At 40.5% G+C, this 23,280-nt stretch overlaps 1 protein-coding gene across 2 annotated transcripts in view; it reads left to right on the top strand.

Annotated features, from left to right (window-relative positions):
- The first annotated feature begins 3,598 nt into the window (after positions 1-3,598).
- ZNF507 (zinc finger protein 507) overlaps positions 3,599-23,280 on the top strand; it is a 35,907-nt gene continuing 16,225 nt past the window's right edge. The window contains exons 1-5 of one of the 2 annotated variants that reach the window (XM_045512938.2): positions 3,624-3,761; positions 5,216-5,309; positions 10,829-12,963; positions 14,546-14,663; positions 18,256-18,370. In XM_045512938.2, the coding sequence (XP_045368894.1) occupies positions 10,831-12,963; positions 14,546-14,663; positions 18,256-18,370 (2,366 nt within the window). In that variant the 5' untranslated portion in view covers positions 3,624-3,761; positions 5,216-5,309; positions 10,829-10,830. Of the gene's footprint in view, positions 3,762-5,215; positions 5,310-10,828; positions 12,964-14,545; positions 14,664-18,255; positions 18,371-23,280 lie in introns of both variants that reach the window. The other variant, XM_010950025.3, reaches the window with a different exon arrangement.

Below are 23,280 nucleotides of genomic sequence, written 5' to 3'. Positions count from 1 at the left end.
TCAAGCAATCTTTTCATTCATTAATAAAATCAAGCCTTGCCATTATTCTTAATGATGAAGTCCCATTTTGAACCCAGAGGACTCCTATAATTAAACTCTGTACTTCCATATATCAGATATTGGAAGCTCCAAAAAAGGACACATTGAACTTCTTGCCTCATAGGCAGGACAAAAACATCAGAAAGATGCAGCCCCCTCTGCTTACAGTCCCACAAGAGCTAAATAGAAAGTCAGGAAAAATTTTTGTGTTCCTCTTCTCCGCTCATACCACCACATCCCCTTTTTCCCCACTTTTCGCCCTCCTGCCTTCTCTTACCCTTCCACAATCTTTCCTTTTTTTGAGGCTGTATATCCGAAGTATATTTTTAAAGGTCATGATAAAAATTACAACTAAAAGAACTGCAGGCTAACGTGTCTCCTCCAATTCTCTGTGCTGCACCAGACTTACATGATTAATCCCTTCAAAAGAAAGCTAATCTAATCTTATTACACCAAAGACAAGGTGTCCTTCATGAGTATCATGGCTGGGAACAAGTCAGTCTTCTCAAGTTTCAATTGGTTCCATGTTACAACCAGCCATCACCTTAGCAACTTACTCACTGCACTGAGTGTTTCCCAAATGTAAACAGCCCTCTGGTTTAAGTTGTCAGGCACACACCATGTATTATCAGATAACTTGGTCACTTTAGAAAATACAGACCCCTGACCCTTGCAGAAGTGAAAACTTTAAGCTCATCAACTAATTAATGATCCCAAAGTAGGATAATGAGATGTGTGGAGATAAGGATTTTAGTTATCTGGGTCATCTCTCATCTGGAGACAAAATCGGATTCCACTGAGAAGCTACTAGATAACTGAGTAAGCAAGTTTCCTATCTATAACACTAAACCTTACTATGATTGGTTAATTAAATCATGATAAATGACATTCTGTGGCAAGTGGAAGTTGCTTCAGAGGGTTTCTATGGGATATCGAAAGTTCAACAGAACTACACCTGAATGTCTTTGTACTCCCCTGACTTAAAAAATGTTTACTGCAATTTTCTGGAGAGATTTTTCACAGGAAAGAAAAATACTGAGGTTTTGCTCCACTGGCTTTCTGAAGTCGCCTAGGTTTTTCTATTGGATTCTGAGTTTTGTACAATGTTCTGTCTTCAGGAATGAATGTCCTAATTTTTTTGAATTAAAATTCCTATCTGCCTGTAATGGTTTCTTCCTATTGACTCTGCCTCTTCCAGTTTCCTCAATATAGGGAAGAGGTTGTGTCAGTCAGTTAGTCATGCTGCAGTAACGAACAGCCCCCAAACCTCAGTGACTTCCTCACTCTACATATCCATTGTGGGTCAGTTGGGGGCTCTGTTCATCACCACCACTCTCAAATGTGGCTGAAAGGGTGGCCACCATTTCAAACATCCCTGGTCATCAAGCCAGCAAGGAAAGGGCACTCTGGAGGGAACTGCCCTGGCAACTAAATGCTCCAGGATGGAAGTGGTAGCCCTCACTTTTACATACAATTCATTAGCCAACACCAATCACAGGCCACACCTCTGAGCCAGGAAGAGGGTCAGGAAGTTTTGTCTAACCTGGTGCTGGAAGGAGAACATTGGGAAATGGCTGGTGAATATCAGAAAAGACTACCACAGGAACTTCAAAGGCACCCTTAACCTTCTTTTGCTTGTTCTGGAATTCCCTTATTTTCCCCAGATCATAGTTTCTCTACTTGCTTTCTGCCCTGATCAAATAATTCTCTGATTCCTGTTTTGTCCACTTTCAGGCTCATGGACACTGCAGTTAAGACAGTTCTAAAGAAAAGCCTCTCTTCAGATAATTGCAAACAAGGATTGTTTATGTCAGTGGTGCAAGAAGAAAAGGAAAGGAAAGAAATTTGCACAATTTGTTCTCACTTTCTCCGTTTTATGTATTTCTGGTTTTCCTCAATTTTTTTTTCCTTCTCTTTCTTGCCAGTCTCCTGCTTAATCTCTTTTATCAAAAAAAAAAATTACTCAACTCTTCATTTTTCCTTCTTCTTAGCTATTTGGTCCAATCGACAAAGAATTCTGTGGGATTGCAGAATTCTAATTCTGTTGGTTTCCCAAGCCCCTAAATCCAGATGAATTTGTATCCTGAGATATTTACTGTATCTCAGGAGTTACCAACCTGTCTGAACAATAACTCGGTTTTGCTGGATCTTTCTCTCACTTGATAATTGAGAGCCTAGCCTGCTACAGAGGCCTCTAAGTGTATCTGAAAGTCCCAAAGAGTCATAGGCATAATTCATTCTATTGCACTTCATTTTTTTTTAGCCTGAGCTTTGCTCAAACTGTATTTTTTGCAAATTGAAGGTTTGTGGCCACCCTGCATCAACCCAGTCTATCAGTCCCATTTTTCTAACAGCACTTGCTCATTTCATGTCTCTGTATCCCATTTCATTAATTCTCACAATATTTCAAACTTTTTCATTATTATTATGTAATAGTGATCTATGATCTTTGATGTTACTATTGCAAAAAGATTTTATGACTCTATGAAGGCTCAGATGATGTTTAGCATGTTTTAGCAATACAGTATTTTTAAGTACGGTATCCATATTGTTTTTTGCACATAATGCTGTTGAACACTTAATAGACTACAGTACAGAGTAAACATAACTTTTATATGCACTGGGAAAACAAAAAATTCTTATGACTCACTTTATTGCAATGGTCTGGAATGGAATTCACAATATCTCCCAGGTATGCCTGTATCTTAGTGAACGGGTCCATTACTATGACTGGAATCTTCAGTTTTACTCCCTTCCTACTGTTCATGGTCAACTTACTCAGTCCAGATCCAAGCACCCTGCTGTGTAGTTCCTAATGTACCAAAACTGTCAGCATTCCTTAAGGTAGATTGCTTCACTCACACTGCATTTTACTCTGTCAAAAGGGGAACTAGAACAGGACTGCTTATAACCCTGATGTGTACACCATAAAACAGATCCAAATGAAGAACACCATGGTGCCCTCAGAGAACTAGAGGCTGTATTACTGGGTCAAGCAAGGTACCAAGTCTGACCCTACAACCCCTAGGATGATTACTTTCCCTGAAAATCCTCCATCTCTCCAGCAAATAGAGTCCCCCTGCCAGCTCTGCCCCTCACCAGACACACCTGAAGTCCAACCATAGATCTAGCCTAGGACCTCTACATTTTAACCAAGAACACAACAAAACAGTATAACCCAACCAAAAGCAGGAACAAATTTAGAAGCACAGGGCTGGGAAGACATCCCATTGTTGGAAGCCAATCATGAGGAGGACGGGGCAATGAAGCTAGCCCACAACAGGTTTGGGCGACGTGAGGAGACTCCAAAGTGAACACACACTGACTTCTAAACCCAGCGACCACTGAGAAGGCACCGCACGGTACCTTCAGAGCCCGACAACCCCCGCCCCCAAACCTCGCCCAGGAACCGCGGGGGGCAGTGCGCCGGCAGGGTACAGTCTTCGCGCCCGCCCAGCCCAGCGCCCCGGGACGCCCGTGGGCGGGGCCTGAGCATCGCCCCGCCCCCACCGCCCGCCACTCGCGTCACCTGACCGGCCCCAGGCTCACGTGATCCGGCCCCAGCGCCGCCATTTTGGAGCTCCGGATGAGGAGGGGAAAAGCGGGGGAAAAGAGGGAAAAGAGCCGGGAGAGAGGCGGGCGAGGACGAGGGCGAGGGTACGGCCAGCCTCCTGGCCGGCCAAAGGAGGCTCGCGGAAGCAGCAGCCGCCGCCCGACCGCAGGTACCGCGCCCCGGGGCCGCCCCTCAGCCCGCTGTTAGCGCCGCCGCCGGCCATGTGTTTCCTCCCCTCAGGCCTCTACCGGCGCCCGCTTCCTCCTCAGCCTGCCGACACCCGCCCGGTGCTCGCCACATGCCCCAAGTTCCGTGTCCCTTTTCAGACCTCTGTGCCGCCTACTGCAAGGCCTGTGGAGACCCCGGGCTAGCCCGGCAGCTGGGGGTGGGGGGATCCTGCCGCTCCCCGCATACTGTCACCAACCTTGTCCGCAGGCAGGCCCGCCGAGGCGTCGCTTCCTTTCCCTCTGCATCTGTGAAACCGTTTAGGCCAGTCGGGATGGAGCGAACAGCGGTGTCCTCACCGCATCCCTTGATTACTTTTCTTCAGCCGCATTGCCCCAGACCTTTAGCCACTGCTTGGTGTAGGAAAAAGCTAGTACATCAAAGCAATCCTAGCCTTCTGCCCATATTTAGAGCCTGTTCGATGAAGTAGTCTCCCTAGAGATCACTGAGATCCTTGGGGAAATCTCCCACCTTGTAAGACCTGGGGGCATCCGGAGTGAATGGTTTGTGTGTGGAAGGCCCGGATGACTAATTAGGCGGCGGCCACCATCGTAACCCGTAGGCGATCTTTTTGGTTACTGTAGTGAGCTGTAATTGGCAATCAGTCTGCATCTCTCTTATCCGGCAATCGCTGGGTTTGTCACTTCTTTTGAGTTTGTACTTTATTCAGTACACTGCTCTGAGTCAGCGTATGGGTTGCATTATTGATTACAAGAGAAAGCCTGACCCTCCGTTCCTTTACCTCACTAACTCGTTTAAAATTAAATTTAGGGGAAAGCCAAATACAGCTTCTGCCGTGGCAGTGAGCTATTTACTTAACGCTAATCGATAAAGTTGCATTCTAGGTGAAACGAATACAAAGTCTTTGATCTTTTAGATTCATTCTAGCTTAAGAATAAGAAACAGTAGCAAAGAAATAGAGGGCCAGGGTAGGAAACAGCGTTAGACGGTATATAGGTCAGTCCACCCTGTTTTATCTTTTTATGTTGCCATTCAGTTGTAGAACTGTTGTAAGTTTTCAGAATCATTCTTTAGATTGTATTTTGGTTAAGATTTAAATGGCAAAATACAGTTTATTGTTTCTTATTCATTAGAAAGTGATACCAGTAAAACCAATATTATTCTGAGTCAATTAGATAAGTTCTGAGTTTAAACATAAAATACACAATTATTGGAGAAGTTTCCAGAGCTATTTTTTTTTTTCCTAACTTGTGCACAATCCAGAAGTCTGCTTGTTAGGTAAATTATGTAAATTTGCATCATGTAATCAAGTTGCATGAACATTCTGAATTTCTTTCTGACATGCAGTATTGGGCAATTTTGCACTGCCGAAAAAAAAAAAATCTTTGTTTCACCAAGAAAATGTTTGATACTATATACTTTCATTCTTGGCCACAGCTGGATTTTGAAGATTGATCCAAGGGACTGTATAAATTTCAGGAATTGATATGAAAGACACTGGCTCTGCCACTTAACAGCCATGTAACCTTGGGTAAGTCACTTAAACTGCACTGAGTGTTTCCTTACTTGTAAAGTTGTGTAACCGCACCAAGCCTGCCCCCAAAAAGAGTTAAGAGGTGAGGGTATAGCTCAGTGGGTGGAGCACATGCTTGGCATGCACGAGGTCGTGGGTTCAATCCCCAGTGCCTCCATTAAATTAAAAAAATAATAATAATTTAAAAATAAATGAACCTAATTACCTCCCCCCTCAAAAAAAAAAAAAGTTATGAGGCTCAAACACACTAACATGTTTGATACAGCCTAGCTGTAAAGGGCTGCTGTTCTTTTCAGCATTGATACTTTGTACACTTTTGTTGTTCACACTGAGAATTAAGAACATTGTATATTGAGAAAGGATGGATTTAGAATCAGACCTGAATTCCAGTTCTGCAAAAAAAGAGGCCAGTATTACCAAGAAGTACATAAGTAGTACACAGAATCTACACTGGCACTAGTCTGTGGACTGTAAGCTCCTCAAGGACAGGGATTCCCTCTTACTCGGTTTGGTAGTCTCCAGCACATTGCTTGGCACATGATACCGTGCTCAGTAAATGTTAAATCGGAGTATTAGTTAACGTTAGTTAGACCTCATGTCTTACCTGCAGCTGCCAAATTCAAATATTCTCCCAGGCTGGAGGCCAGCTGAGAAATCTTAAACTATGAAATTCATATACTTTGAAATTTATACTCAAATTTTTTCTTGGTGGCAATTAATAATTACATTAAGCTAAGGAGGCTTTAGTTCAAGTAAATTATAGCTGATGTTAGTAAGGTAAATTTTTTCAAAAAGGAAAAAAAAGTAAGGTAAATCTACAGGTAACATAAGCAGTTTCCAGGGAACTTTTCATAAGCAGTTTTTAACTCAGGAACATGGAAGTTCATCCAGCACAAGTCTTGTTTTACATCTGCAGAATGTAAAACCCCCCACAACAGCGACTTGCCTAAGGTCACACAGCTAACTGAGGTTCCTCTAGGAGGTGAACCCATGAGCCATGTCCCCTGCCTTTTGGCTAGGGCAAAATAAATGTTTTATATTTTAGAATTACAATAATCTGGAAGAATGAGGAATTGGCCATCACTTCTCTAACACAATTTTTTTTTCTAGTTGGGAAAGAACACATTTTAGTCTGAAAGAAAACATTCTTTATATAACATACTGAACTGTCTTCGTTCAGACACAGAAAATTACAGCCTTTCTCCGGTCCCACCCAGACCCACATGAATTGTTCAACTTGATTTTGCTTATGATAACCATACTGCTGTAACTGAAAGGAACTAATTAGATATACAGATAAACCAAATAGCAAATCATAAGGAAATAAAGACAACTGAAATAATTTGGCTCTTTTCTTGGGGAAGACATAATTATAAGCTTTTGCCTGTGGAATTCTGTTGTCTAAGGAAGATCTGAGATTCAGTGGAAAAGGCTGTACAGCTTTTCTGGTTTGGGATACAGCTTGTATTTATTTATTTGTAATAACATGAGATACTTGGTCTAATATTATGTCTAAAGATTCCAAACAAGCAATCCCCTGCTTGCTGACAGCTAGAGCCCCTCCTCCTCCTGGTAAACCTTACTTTTCAGCCATGATGGTCTTCTCGGTAATCCCCAGGTCGCATGCTTATTCTCACTTCTGAAAATTTAATAATGTTAAGGCTGCTTTCTTGTCAACAGAATTCCAAGCAAGCAAATGGCACACTCAAATTAGGATAATTCAAGGAGGATGCATTTACAAAGATACTTACAATAAAGGGGTAGGACTTGTATAGGCCAACCACAGGAACAGTTTGGTTATCCAGAGCTGGCAGCATCAGGAGAAGGCAGAGGTACCGGAACCAGGAGAGTCCTTGTAGAACAGCCGGCCTGGAGAGAATGGCCTTGTGTTGAGGAACACAGCCAGTTCAGGGTGACCTCGAGGGAGGGAACGAGGGAAATGAATATGTTGCTGTTCCTCTGCAGCCTCCTTCTGATCCCCTGTCATGGCTTCCCATTGGCATAACTCAACCAGAAACCAGAGAGCCTGGGAGCCTGATGATGTAATCCCTCCTGAGACAGAGCAGAGTGGACAAGAGGAGACACTGAGCCCACAGGGGCAGGTGGATGAGGTCCGGCATGCTCTTCTTTTGGAATCCAGTGTGCATCTTACCTCTTCGAGAAGGCTTGGCTCACCTTCCTAGACCAAAATGGGCTCTTTTCAGTCTCTGTTAGGATTTGGTCATTGCCTGTGGCCTCTTGACTATTTCACTGTGTGTACTGTTGGGTTGTTTTAAAGCTGTTAATTCTTTTTAACTTCTTTCGAGTCAACCCAGTTTGAAACTCTGTGAGTTTAAGTTTTTTTCCATTCTTCCCGGTATTTTGCTTGGTGCCTTGCATGTAACAATTTTTTTTTCTAATTTTTTATTTTAAAAGATATTAAACATTTACACAAAGTAGAAAGAATAGTATAATGAACTGCTAGGTACTCGTCACTCCAGTTAGAAAATTTGTCATTCTTACTTTGTACCCACCTTCTCCACTCGCCCTCCCCCCAACCATGGTAATTTTTTTTTAAGATGAATTTACACTGGTCTCTGAGGCCATGGACAGTATGCGGATAATCATAATCCAGGTTGTCATCATTCTTGAGCCAGTGGGACTGTATTTATACTCCTCATTTTCATCTCTTTTATTATTCAATTAAATTTTACTTCACGACATGCAATCATGCATGTGTGTGTATATGTATGTATGTAGGTGTGTGTATGTGTGTGTGTGTGTGTATATGTATGTATGTAGGTGTGTGTATGTATGTGTGTATGTGTGTGTGTATATATATATATATACACACACACATACACATTGGTAGCCTAAGTGAAATTTTTGTGAAAATTTTGGCATGAACCTAACTTCCTCTCAGTGTATACTTTATTATGAGCTGTTTGTCTAACCTTTTTTAGTAGAGACTTTTGTTTCAATGCGGCTTAACTTGTGCATCGATTTTGCCATGTGGACGCAGAGTGGTTTTTCAGGTGTTTCTTGATGTATTTTATGTTGTCATTTCTGTTTTATAGCTGCCATTTCTGTACTTATCCCCAAATGTATGCAGCCTCTAAAATGAGATACTTACATAAGTGTTCGGGGAAAATTGGAGCATCTGCTGCAAATTTCCATTAGCTCTTAATGCCTGAGCAGATACAGCTTTAAAATCTGAATGTTTTGTCAGATTCTTTTGTGTTAGTCTTTTTCTCAAGATAAGATGAACTCCTCCTCTTCTTCATTTCACTTTCTTTTTAAGGTACATGCTGAAATATCCACAGGGAGCAATTTGTACTGCTCTGTCTCCCTCCTATTATATCATTAAATAGAAGAAGGATAATATGAGTCACCTTTGTAACCCTGTGGGTGTGCAAAGTCTGTTGAGCAAATATTCACTTGCTAACCTCCAGATTGTCAATCAGCCTGCATGGATGTCACGTTTCATGGGAAGGAGACCTTCCATCTGTAGTGGGGCACCAAATCTTGTGCAAGAAATTTAATGTTCAAGGATTCCTATTAACTAGTATTTAAGTAATTTGCATTTAACAGTTGAACTGAAAGAAATAAAGCCTTAAGTGAATGACCCTAAAGGGAAATCAGTAGTCACATGAAGAGCCAAAGCTTCCTTTGGCCTAAAAATGTGGAAATCTCAGGCAGTAAAGTGACCTATGAAGTCACAAAGGGCTCTTCTAAAGAAACAAATCATTTCCCCCAACTGGTCCCTTTCTTTAGTGACTTAAGGTTGAGTGTAGAGGTTCAAGAACACTTTTGTTCTTCCTACTTGAGAAAGATGTAAAGGAACCAGTCTTTTTGAGAGGTAATACCATCAGGTCATTTGAGGGAGACAGTGGCTAAAGGGCCACTGGCCTTTGGGAGCTGGCCTGGCTGTCACTGTTGCAGTGGCTGTGGGATGCATTCCCTGCTGCAAGTGCAGATAGAAGTGGAAAAGAGAAAAAAAAAAAAGCTGATCCCACAGGGCAGAGTATTCACAAGGAGGGAAGAAGTGGTACTAAAGAAGCCGAGAATAAAATGTTTGCCTTTTTGCATGACATGGACCTGGATATAGAAAGTTAGTATGCCAGAAAGAGTAGAAAATAAGAGAGGAAAAGCCATAACAAAACTGCTGTCAGTTGATATGGGAGAACCGGCCCTGAAGCTGGTCAGAGCGCTGGTGAGGTCTGGCAGGAGTGGAAGTATTATCTTGGCAGGGGCTGAAGGGCCCCTGTATGTTGATTGAGCCACCTAAGAGAAAAGGAGCCATGATTCACCTCCTTCAAATAAGAATTCAGAGCCTGTGACTGAGATTTAGAATAGTGTGATCTCTGGTCTATTTTGCTGGCATTTACTGAATGTTGTGAGTAAGATTCCAGAATGCACCTAAAATGTGGAAAAACAAAACTTGTTGCTGGAAAAAAGCCTAAACTTAAAAATGTGATCCAAGTCAACAAATTAATCTCACTTTAAGCCAAAGGAAATGCTTGAAATGAAAGTACTGCCAGGAAATAGAGTATTCAAGATTTAGCATGAAAGATACGTATTTTATGTTTAGTGACTTCCTTGGCCATAACACGTTACTAGAACCTTCAGATAACCCCTTCTGAGGTCTCTGTGCTTTTTCATACCTTAAACACTACTAGGACATCACTTTTTTTCCCCTCCCTGATGTCCCTTTCCCTTTTAGGAAAAGAAAAAAAATACGTGTGTGTGTGTGAGTGTGTGTGTGTGAGTGAGAGAGAGTAATAGCTGACCACTAATATGACCTCTAGGAAAAAACCACAGCATAGTTTGTGGTTTATCTTCAGGAAGATAAATCAAAGGAAGTAAAAGAAGGAACTGGGACATTGCTTTTATTTAGTTTCATTTGCATAGCACGCCTCAAAATTCACTATGCCCTTTCCAATAGGTTAATTGCCCATATTTTCACAATTCCAAAAATCTGGGGAGAAAAAAAACTTATGATTTTAGTAATAAAACCACAGTTTTATTTGGTGTGAGAAGTTGTCCACCAAGAATTGTGTCATTCATGTGTTGGCTTTACGGAATATTTCATCATAATTTGAGGTGGTTCCACATGCCCTGGGGGTGGCTGTATTCCTTTAATAAAGGAATAGCAGGGTTTTGGTTTTGGGAGTTTGTTGTTGTTGTTGTTGTTGTTTGTTGGCGTTGTGCAGAAGAGAGGGAGTACTGATTGGGTCCAGCTAGCTGTCTAGGGGAAAGAAAGTGAAGAAAAAAGGAAGTGCAGATTGTTAGTTATTTCCAAAGGAAAAAATGAAGGATGGAAAGATTTCAATCATCAGTCTTGGTAAGGGATAGCATTCCAAAGAAAAATTCTAAACAATTTTACATCTTTATTGAAAACAATTGATATGGAACTCCCAGGTTGGAAAGTACTTAGATTAGCTTAAACTCTAAGATTAATTTAGATTTCCTGAATTACATGCCTGTAGTTCTGCTGTAATCTGTTGTTTCTTTCTGTCATATATTCTCCTTTTTAGATATGGAAGAAAGCAGCAGTGTCGCCATGTTGGTGCCAGACATTGGGGAGCAAGAAGCTATACTGACTGCTGAAACTGTCATCAGTTCATCACTGGAAATCGATGAGCAAAGAAAAGCTAAAACAGATCCATTAATCCATGTTATCCAAAAGTTAAGCAAGATAGTGGAACATGAAAAGTCCCAAAAATGTCTTTTAATTGGGAAAAAACGGTCACGTTCAAGTGCTGCAAACCGCTTTCTTGAAAGTCAAGAACCTTGCGAGATTCCAGCTAAAGTAACCCAGTCACCTGCTGCTGATATTAGACAGGCTGAGATGTCACAAATGCATTTTACCCCTGACTCTCCTGCCCAGAATGATGGGAAGGCTATGTCTTATCAGTGTAGCCTTTGTAAGTTTCTGTCATCATCTTTTTCGGTGTTAAAAGATCACATCAAGCAGCATGGACAGCAGAATGAAGTGATACTAATGTGTTCAGAGTGCCATATTACATCGAAAAGCCAGGAGGAACTTGAAGCTCACGTGGTAAATGATCACGAAAACGATGCCAACAGTCACATTCAATCCAAAGCCCAACAGTGTGTAAGCCCCACCAGCTCCTTGTGTCAGAGAACCACAGAAAGGCATAATGAAGCCACTCCTGACGTCCCAGTAAGTGTGGACAACCCACAGACTCATACTGTCCAGACAGCACCCGTGGCAGGAATGGGGAGGAGGAAATGGTATGCCTATGAGCAGTACGGCATGTATCGGTGCTTGTTTTGTAGTTATACTTGTGGCCAGCAGAGAATGTTGAAAACACATGCTTGGAAACACGCTGGGGAGGTTGACTGCTCCTATCCGATCTTTGAAAATGAAAATGAGCCCCTGGGCTTGCTGGACCCTTCAGTGGCTGCTGCACCTGGTGGGGTCGACGCAGTCGTCATTGCCATTGGAGATAACGAACTGAGCATCCATAATGGGCCATCAGTACAGGTGCAGATTTGCAGCTCAGAACCATTATCATCTTCGTCTCCTTTAGAACCAAGTGCGGAAGGAGGGGTTCACCTCAGTCAGTCAGTCACCCTTGACCCTAATGAGGAAGAAATGCTAGAGGTGATTTCTGATGCAGAGGAGAATCTGGTCGCTGATAGCCTACTTTCATCAGCACAGAAAATCATTAGCAGTAGCCCAAATAAAAAAGGTCACGTTAACGTGATAGTGGAGCGTCTGCCAAGTGCCGAAGAAACTCTTCCGCAGAAACATTTCCTCATGAATGCTGACATTGAGGAGGGGAAAAACCTGAGCCCGACAGAGGCCAAGATTGGGTGTGAGGGAAGAGATGAAGTTTATCGTGCTGATAAGTGTACTGTCGATATTGGGGGGCTGATCATAGGCTGGAGCAATACAGAGAAGAAAGACAGCGGGTTAATAAATAAAGGACTGGCTCCTGATGAGAATGCCCCACCGGGCCGAAGAAGGACAAATTCTGAGTCTCTTAGACTACACTCGTTAGCTGCAGAAGCCCTGGTCACAATGCCAATAAGAGCTGCAGAACTCACACGAGCCAACCTCGGGCACTACGGGAATATAAACCTTTTAGATCCAGATACTGGACAAAGGCAAGTAGATAGCACGTTGGCAGCATATTCTAAAATGATACCACCGCTTAAAAACTCCTCAGAGGGGCTGACTAGTTTTAACCAAAGCAACTCTGCCTTAGTAGCCCTCCCAGAGGGTAGGCAGGAATTGTCAGATGGGCAAGTGAAGACAGGCATCAGCATGTCCTTGCTGACCGTGATTGAAAAATTAAGGGAAAGGACAGACCAAAATGCTTCTGATGACGACATTCTGAAAGAGCTGCAGGACAACGCCCAGTGCCAGCCCAGCAGCGACCCAAGTTTGTCAGGAAGCAGCGTGGTGGAATACATCCCTGATGCTGAGCGGCCCTACCGCTGCCGTCTGTGTCACTACACCAGCGGTAACAAGGGCTACATCAAGCAGCACTTACGCGTCCATCGACAGAGACAGCCATATCAGTGTCCTATCTGTGAGCACATAGCTGACAACAGCAAAGACTTGGAGAACCACATGATCAACCACTGTAAAACGAGAATATACCAGTGCAAGCAGTGCGAAGAATCTTTTCATTATAAGGTGAGCGTCAGTTCGTGAAATCATTCAGAGAACGTTGGAATTTTAGAACAAGGTGGGGACTTTGTAGATCGCGTACACCCACCTCATTTTACACATATGGAGACTGAGGCCCACAAAAAAACCCCAGATAATCTGTCCATGGGATCCCAACTAACTAGTATTAAAGTTGGGACTGAAATCTGGGTCATCACAATGCCTGTTGTAGGATTCTTTCCCCTGCCTGCCACCTTCTTAACAGGCCTGTGTTTACTGCTTTAGTGCTTTAATGTGTCTATCTTTTTATTATTTAACTTTTTAATTTTTATTTTGGGGGGAGGTGGTTAGGTTCGTTTATTTTTAGAGGAGGTACTGGGGATTGAACCCTGGACCTCGTACAGGCTAAGCACACTCTTTACCACTGAGCTATAGCTTCCCCTAGTGTGTATATCTTTTTAAAAATATGTTGATTTTAAAGTGCAAGAGAATTCCAAGGGCATGTACAGTGGAGGGACATTGTACACACATTTGACTGACATAATTGAACCTTACATCCTCAATGCAAAGAGTACCTATTTTTCATCTTAAATGGTCCCAAAATGCAAGTCATTTACTTCTGTTGCTACACAACCAACCAACTGATTTATATCATTGCAGAAGGAAAAATGGACTGTATTAGACTTAATGAAAGACTGTGCAGTGGAAGTAGAGCCCATGTATGTTATGTTTAGTGGGAAGTTTAAGGGACTTTCAAGGATTACTTTGTGATTTTCATGTTATATGCTACCTATGAAATACTGCTTTTGTAAAGGAAATTTATGTTCATTGAATCATTGGTTTAGAACTTTTCTTCAGTGTGCCAGTTGACTCTTTGGGGGAAAAAAAGTGCGTCCTAAAAGGCTAACTGGGTTGTAGATGTAGACTTTTTCTGTCAGATCATCTAGAGTCCAGCAGGTAGTAAAAAGGTGCCCAGGAATATAAAAGCCTCTAAGTCTGAGATTCACTGCCGCTTAGATTGCCCTCATGAAATTCATAAATGGCTGCAGGTCAATGGACAGGTAGCCATCCAAATGGGCTGCAGGGGCAAGTTCCAGGAGTTTCTCTTGCTACTGCACCCTTGATTCTTGGTGGTGGAGGTGGGGAAGGAGCTGTCCTTAGAGGAGCAGTTCCAGTAAAGTCTCTTTTACATGTTTAGCTGATACTTAAAAGCAGAAATTAGCAGAAGTCCAGAACTTAACTGATTAGATTTATTTCTGTGAAAGTATTGAGTTGTTCTGAACATTCTGCTCCACCCTCTTCTGGGCCTGCCAGGGGTTCAGGAAGCATACACACACCGTGCATAAGTGCTCCCAGAGACAGCAGTAGCTTCCTTTCAGAGAACATGAAAAGAGGACCTGCCTTTTTTATAAGATTGTGTTTTCCGTACTATATTTCTTTCCATAAGCTGTCAAATGTGTCAAGTAATCTTTTAGCACATTTGATTTTAAAATATTGGTAGTGTTTTAGGTACTAGGCCATGAAAGCAATTAACTCCTCCTGCAGCCTTCCAGTAACTGTGCAAGTATATTTATTGAAAATTACTTACTAATTTCTCTCAATTTTTTAGAGTCAGCTGAGGAACCATGAGAGAGAGCAACATAGTCTTCCAGATACCTTGTCGATAGCAACTTCTAATGAGTCAAGAATTTCCAGTGATACAACTGATGGAAAAGGTGTCCAGGAAGGTATCTGTGCATTTTATTTTTTTAACGTAGACTACATTGACTAGCATAGGAAGAAAAAAAAAAAACCACCCTTAGTTGTCATGTGGGTTATTTTCAGGATTAAAGCTGTATACATTCTCCCGTATTTTTATATTGTGTGAAATAATCTTGCCTCTGTTCCTGAGGAAATTTTGAGCACTAAATGAAGTACTGTATTAGTGAGCACTCCACTGCAACTGTGTAGCTAGACATATGTTGAAATTTATGCCATCCTGTAAGAGCCACGTACAGCATAAACCCTGAGGTCACAATGCCAGCAAGCCAGGAAAGTGGCAGTCTAGAAAGCAAGCCTCCTCTCCTCTCGTGGTACCAGTTGACCCATGGAGAACATAGCTTTTGCAGATGGTGGGCCCCCACCTCAAACTTTAACTGAGGCTTCCTGCTGTGATCTTATTCTTACCCAAGTGTGACTGCCAGATTTCATCTGCATTATTTAAAAAAACAGCACAGGCTCTTTTTATGTACCGGTTAGGTACCAGTCGGCCGAGTTTCTGCTAATAGGAATATTAGAATCAAAAGATTTAATTAGAGCTCCATGAAAAGGCGGATGCCACATCCGGAGAATTGGGGATAAAGTGTAATAAGCTGTGCTTCCTTGCATCAGCTCACTTAAATTGATATACTTTAAGTGTCTCAAGTGTGGTACATGGTGTTTATGGGAAATGAAACATATTGGGGTGACTTTCTTTTTTAGATTTCCTAAGAATTAAAGTTAGAAACAACTGCAGAGTAAAATGTTTTGCCATAATGTTTCATTAAATTATACCCCAGAAAGCATAACTGATTCTAGAATGTTTCTGAAAGAACTGATTTTGACACCACTGTAGCACCCAAATTCCCTTGTCAAACAGATGTCATCCCTGTAAAACTATCCCAAACAAAAGGAGTTTATGACACAGCATCTGTTTCTGCAATAGATGGCTGAGCTGAAACAGTTTTCTTTCCTTTTCACAAAATAGCCCTAACTGCCTCCTTTTATTTTAATTCATTATGTTTCCATATCGCCTTTAAAGGAGACATTAAAACATTTGATATCTTTGGGCCATAAATCCCTAATGAAGGAATAAAGTAAGTACTACTCAGTGGCACCACCTGCGGTTACTAGCAGTGGAGGAATATGTCTTTTCTAGCACCGTCTCCAAAAGCAATAATTTAAAGCTGTCCAAATGGGTTAACAAATTAAAACTCACAATTTGAATCTAAAAGATTGAAATATCAGCTCAAAATTAAAATAACCAGTTTGAGCTCCATAGCATTCGGGTCTGTCTATCTGATATATTCCATTTTGTACCATCTATTCTTTGTGGCTCATCCTCTTGTTTCTTAGGGATACACAACAGACGGGCTTTAAATTGCTAGCTGTACCAGGCCCACCCCAGCTCAGCTCTACTTTCTGTTTCCTGTCATGGTACTGTAACAATTAAGATACCGATAACTTCCTGCGTACTTAATTGATTCAATATTAGATCTTTCAAAATTTGGTTGTCAGGCCAAAGGACAGGTTTTTAGCTCACAAGGAAGGTAAAAATAATTCATGTTTTATCAAAACTTCTTAAACTGTTTAACAAACTTACTAAATAAGAGGGAGATGTATGCTCCCGGTCTCTGTCCGTCATGATAGCACAGATAACTTGTGGCACATTTTTGACTCAGAGGTCCAGTGTGTTGGTACGTCAGATGTTCTGTCCTGCCAGAAGGGATGGCGTGCCCATCTTGAGTTGGATTCTGTGCTAGGTGCTTGGTATACTGTAGAGGTGTCACTGCCTTCGAGGTACCCAGCACAATGAGGAAGACAGAACTGTACTGATGGGTATGTCAGCAAACAACATGGGTTCTCTGAGAGAGCTGTGGGCAGAGCACTTTGATTCGGTGTCTCTTCATGAAATTTAATTAAACTGTTCTTTATTGTCAACCTATAATCTGCCAAGCCCTGAGGATTCTTTGTAAGCAGAGCAGGCAGACCCCTGCCCTCAGGGAGTCTCCAGCTAGTGACAGGTCAGACTTGACGCAGACACGCAGGTCAGGTACAGAGGGCATGAATGAAGAAATACAGAGTGCTCCTGGCTTACTGAACCAGGCTGGAAGGTCCTAGTATTTTCATTTTGTAGATGAGGAAACTGAGTCCTCACGATGTAAAATAGTTTCCCTGTGATCACACTGGTACTAAGTGACAGAGCACAGACTAAGCCCAAGTGTTTGAACTTTAAATCCAATGTTCTTTCCATTGGAAACAGTTGTTCCTAGCCTGTGCTATAGTAAGTTTTTCCATCTGTCACTTTTATTAGTTGTCATTGATCTGTAATATTTCTCACACAAAACCATTATCCAATATTTCACACTTCATTTTTTCAGGGTTTTTTTTTTAAACTGTATTTGGAACAGTGCCACTTATAATCAAGTGCAAGTTTTTAACCTACCAATTAAGAGCAATACTTAAATTATAATTATGATTAGTGTGTATATTAATGTTACAGATTTATTCCAGGAAATTAGGACATTTTGTTCTGCCTGGTAAAAGTAGTTATTAGCAAAAGAAAATTTCAATTTTAGAAAGCTTAAATTTAACCTAAGGGTTTTCTTTGTTGTGTTACAATTTCCGTGTGGGTTTTCTTTTGTGCCACCAGTTTTACTTTCATGCACTGTGCGCTAGCATTCTACCTAAGCTTTCTTCCTGTTCTGCCTTATTCCTCAGCTTCTGTGCTTGCTTGGTTTCTGAACATAAAGCAGTCAGGCTGTGACTGGCCTGTGGACTTTGTACTGACAAAAGAGTAAATAAGCTGTTGAATATCTTCAGGAACAGTTTCATGCGATCAAGTCATTCTGCACGTTTTGCCTCCAGCTTACTCTGATTTGAATTTCCCAGCCCTATTGTTGCACAGTGTGTTTGGTAACATGGCCTATTTCCACTGGATCTATGTTTCCTGCATTTCAAAGAGCTGCATATTCACATTAGCCCTTGTAAACTGTCAGTTTACTGGATATAATTATACTCCATCATGTAACACTTAATAATCTGTAGTTGCTTTCCCTTCCATTGTTGCACTGATAGCTGACAGTTATAAACAAAGAAAACCCACAGAGTGAAAAAGCTTTAGGCTTTTTATATTGAGTTTGTTACATATACTTTGTAGCCATACTTACAATATTGGATTATAGTATTAATTGCAACTTGCTGGCAAATCAGTGTTTCCTTAAGACAATATATCCAATATTGATTATACTAACACTTTTCAAGTTAACAGTGTATCTCTGGTTAATTCAGCTGCTACACAGTCAGCAGGGCAGCTGGCATCAGGTTCATTATGTTTTAGAATTTTGTACAGGGTTATGTAGAGGCTAACCCAGCGTATCTGTGTTTACAGATCAGATGACATTTACTTTATATCCACTGATAGTGCACATGCAGGAGAACCTGTGAAGCTACGTTCAAACTTGTTAACTTTATTAAACAGTTATACTGTGTGGTGTACGTACTCACTTACAATGGAATGTAAATGCCGTCATTTTAATCTAATCAACACATGTCACTAAAACTCTGAAATACCTTGTCCAGGGAGCAAGTCTTCGGTCCAGAAACGGTATAGATGCGATGTGTGTGATTATACAAGTACAACGTATGTTGGTGTCAGAAACCACAGACGAATCCATAACTCTGATAAGCCTTACAGGTAAGTGTGATGATCCTAGAGTTTTAATATTTGTATTAAAATACTTTATAGTAAAGAAAAAAGCAGAAGTAGTTAAAAAGTCATAACACTTGTTTAAACACAGATTAAGTGCTAAGAAACTTTCACTTGCTGGTTTCACAAGTATTGTTTAGTTTGTTAAAGAATATGAATTTTAACCTTGATTCTTAGGACAACAGGCATTTATTTTGTCTAGTTGCAACATAAGAAGACGTCTATAACTGTCAATTTCATGTTTTTGGTTTCATTTGGCTATAAATTATCGTAGCAATTTTCAGTGCTTATGGTATATTTCAGTAATTTAGCAGTTAAATACTCGGTATTCTAACAAAAGATTCTTAAAACTTAAGCAGCAACATTCCCTATGAAAGATTCTGTTTTTGAAAGTAAATCTATCATGTGTAGAGTAAGGTGATTTAACTTAATTTTGTTACTTGATTTTTCACAAAAGCCAATTCTAACATGTAGTCAGAAAACATAGGCATTAAGATAGACTGATAAATAGAAATCATTATTTCTTAAATAAACTAAATACTCATTGTTTATGTATAGTAAAGGTACAAACGTTTTTGCAAAATTTGTCCAGCTGTCATAGAGCAATTTGTTCTACCCGCAGCCATGGGGAACATCAAGTTTCTACTCAGCGCTAAGCTGGTCACCATGACAGTACTAGGCATTGGCACGAACTCTTTAACCCCTTGACCTAACTTGTTTCACGTTTTAACTGTCTCCCCAAGTTTTATAGGTATGACACAGGTGAATGTGGAAATGTTACTATATTGAAATGAAACCCTGACACACTGTGCCTTAAAATGCCATTGTTTGATCCCATAGTGTGCTCTCTCTATATATTAAATATATAATATGTGCTTAATTTGCTCATCAGCAAACTTTTTTATAATCACTCTTCAGATAGTGATTTATTTGCAAAAAGTTTTGTAGCTCTATGGAAGGTGTTTGACCTTGTGTCATTGTATCTGTTTTTATTTCAAATATTTTTAAAACTGGGATCCCTAAGAAAGATTTTTCCTTCAAGTATAATTAAGACCACTAACCATTATTAACAATAACTCAGTGCCATAAATTGTAAATGAAGAGTGGTATTTAATGTGTATTATTTAAGATTCACACTAGGAAATACTTAGAAGAACATGGAGGACTCTAGTTCTCATGAGGAGAAAGCTTTGCCTTTATATTTCAGGTGTCTTTATTCTTAAATTTAATGACATGCCAAATTAATGTGATCCAGGCAAGAATAAAATAATAATGTCTGGGTCTAGAATTAGACTGTTTATTCAAATTCATTGAAAAAATATTTACTGAGCAAATACTATGTTCCAGGAGCCGTGTTAGGCTGTTAGACTACAGTCATAATAAAAAGGTACCATCCCTGCCATCATGAAGTTTATAGACAGTAAACAAGTAAACTCTCCAATACACAATTATGATACGTTTATGAAAGAGGTTAATGACTGATTCTGGTTCCACAGAGGAGAGTTTCACATCTACCTAAATAGATTAGCCTTATAGCTTAAAGACTCAATTTGATAGCTTTTGCTGTCTTAGGGATTATGTTTTCTTATGTTCTTAAAATATTCACAGACTCATAGGATTGGTGGCAGTTGTTCTAGGGTCTTCGTACCAGTGGGCAACATCCTGTGAGAATCTTCTTCCTGTTACCTCAGGGAAGTCTCTGTGTTATTTTCCAAATTTATTCAGATTATACTTTCTCACTGGGTTTGACCTGAGTGTTTATATCTTAGAAAAAATGTTGTCATACCACCCCCCTCCACGTAATTATTACCTTTTTTACATAAGACTGACTTCCCAACTTTCAGATCTTGTGACTCTTTTTTTAACCTTCTTAAATACTTTACATTCACATCTTTCTTTGTCTTCATGGGATCTGCAGGCTACAGAGCATCATGGATTAGCATGTTCTCTTCCAATGTGTTTCTAGAACTTTCTCTTCATTGTTACATACTGTTTGCCTTAAGCTTAGCTGGTAAGCATAGCCTTCTTGATACCTAATTTAATCTAAGTTATCAGAGTATTGTTTCAATATGCTTCATTCCATTTTGCTGCCTGGTATACTTACGGTCAGAATTCAGGCTTGTTTTCTCAGAGTCCACGCCATCTGCATTTCTGATTCCCTACTTTTTGTTAAGAAACGTGCTCACAGATAGTAATGATGAGCTTCTTACAGATAAGTTTCTTACCAAGGTGCTTTGTTGCACCACTTCTAATCTTTGCACAAGGGATCGTGTGTTTTAACGTGGCTGTTATGTAATAGACTTTCTGCAGTGTTGGTAACTATTCATTTCTCGTGCCTCTCTGTTTTATGTTGCCATTCCAGTCCTTCACTGAGCCCATTCGTGTGAGTACAGCTTCACGTGTAAGAGCCCTGGCTCTGGGAGCAGGCAGTCCTGGGATTGAGCCTGGGCTCTCTGACTTATCGACATTTATCACCTTGGGCAGACTGTTTCACTTCACTGTGCTTGGTCTTCTCATTTCTAAAGTGAAGATAATTAAGACACCTGCTGTACAGGACTGCTGTAAGGACTAGATTAAATACTGTATGTAAGATCCTGGCACATAATAAGCACCTGTAAATGGTAGCTGACCAGTAGTTATCGGGCCCAGTTTTTATCCTTGTCCTTTCTCACTGATTCATTGTCTAACCACACACACAATAAAGCTGTTGACCTCTCGACATTTGGGAAACAAAGAATAATTCTCCTTCTGGATAGGCAGGTGTAGCTTACTAGTTTCGTTTTGTTTTTTTTTTTTTTTTACAAGAGAAATGCTGGACCCAGGTAGAAATAAATACTGTCAAAGCTGAGGTCCCCACGCTGGGTCAACTGGGAGGCAACCTGGTGTCTTGGGGAGAACTGGTGCTTTAGTCTCAGGCCTGGACCGTGTACCACCTCTCCCCACTGGGTGACCCTGGGGTGCTGTTCTAAGCTAGGCCTCCTTTCCCATATGAAACTGGGGGGAGTACTGCCTAGCTCATACATTTTTGTGATGATTGAATCAGATTAACACCCGGCATGTCACTTGGAGCATTGAAGGGCGCAGTTCCTTTCATCTGCTTGTGAAGTCATGAGATCATCTCAGAAACCCTGTTGTCATTGCAGGTTTTCCATTCTTGTGTTTCGTATTGCAGTGCTAGAATTCCCCCTGGTTAACATCTCCCAGTACCACTTTGTGAATTACTAGCTAGAGAAGGAGAACAAAATGTTTTCCTCAGGTTACCAAGTGTCCTCCTGACTGTGTGGCACTGAGCCCATTTTTCCTTAGAAACATGATTGTATGGGTGCTTAGGTTACAAAAATTCACAGCAGGGTGGAAGGTGACAGAGGGAAGTACTCAGCACACTACCTGGCACATAGCAGGTGCTCAGTAAGTGACTGATAGTTATCTGTATACCTCAGTTTTTCTGATCTATAAAATGGCTCTGATTCTATAAGTTTATTATATTTTGAAAATATAGTGGTATTCTTTCTTAAATAGATGAGCTATTCAGATATGTATGTTGATTTTTTAATAGCCAATCCAATTTTAATACCCAGTCCAAAAATACCCAGTATTTCCTTAAATGGTTTTGAAGTATCCTTTTAGAGTTATTTTGTTTATATCAGGAGGTCCAAACATTGCAGTTGATTGATAAGTCTCTTAAGTCTCTCTCTTTAAAATTTTTAAGTACATTTCATAATTTAATGCAGTATACATCCTGAAACCTTTATAGACTAAAAGCATACGGCTTGATGAATGGTCACAAAGTAAACCCGTCCTTGTAACTCCTCAAACCAGGAAATAAAACCATTACCAGTTCCTCAGTGTCACCCTCTTCTTGGGCCTTCCACTCACTAACTACTCCCTCTTCCCCACCAGGTAAACACTATCTTGACTTCTAACATCATGTTAGTTTTGCCTATTTCTGTACTTAATATAAATGAAATCATACAGTACACATTCTTTTATGTCTAGTTTCTTTCACTCAACATAGTTGTGTATAATTCAATGTAGAACTAATGCAGTCCTTTTCATTGCTATATAATATTCCATTGTAAGCCCATGCCATAATTTATTTATTGTACTATTGATGGCTGTTTGGATGATTGCCAGATTTCCCCCAATATGAACAATGCCATTTTGAACATTCTTTTATGTTTTGTGCGTATATGAAATGAGTCCATTTCCACTGGGTTTATACCTATGAGTGGGATAATAATTCCACTTACTATAGGAGCGGGTAATAGAGCATTCTATGTTCAGCTTTGGTAGATACTGTCAACAGTTACTCAAAAATGGTTGTACCAGTTTACAGTGGTTGTGCCAGTTCACACCCTCATCCAGACTTTGTATTGTCAGTCTTGAATTTTGGTCATTCTGGTAAGTGTGTATCTTACTGTGATTCTCATTTGCATTTCCTGATGATTTATGAGGTTGAGCATATTTTCATTTGTTAATTGCCTGTTTCTTTATTGGATTGTCTGACTTTTCCTGATTTATAGCAGATCTTTATATATTCTGAATGCAAGTAGACAAGTTTTGTCTATTACATATAGCACATATCTCCTAAATTATGGCTTATTAATCTTTGTGGTTAGGGCTTCTGTGTCTTTATACTCTGAAACTGATGCTCATTTTTTAAAAGCCGACTGTGAGTAAGGTAGATGGTGAAGGGAGAGGTAAAAATGTGTGCTTATAAAATAATGAGCCTGATTTTCAAGGATTCACATCAACTGGGTCAAAAATACTGTGTGCTAATGTGACCCTGTATGCTTATGTGACCCTGATTTTCTAATATGGCACAAAAAAGTAAAAGAAACATCTCAAAAAAAAAAAAAATCCAGAAAGGTTTTAAGCAATGGGAATGGTGTTTGGAA

This window comes from Camelus bactrianus, chromosome 9 (genome assembly GCF_048773025.1).
Source record: "Camelus bactrianus isolate YW-2024 breed Bactrian camel chromosome 9, ASM4877302v1, whole genome shotgun sequence".
Taxonomy (NCBI): domain Eukaryota; kingdom Metazoa; phylum Chordata; class Mammalia; order Artiodactyla; family Camelidae; genus Camelus; species Camelus bactrianus.
This window is presented reverse-complemented; position numbering and strand designations above follow the sequence as displayed.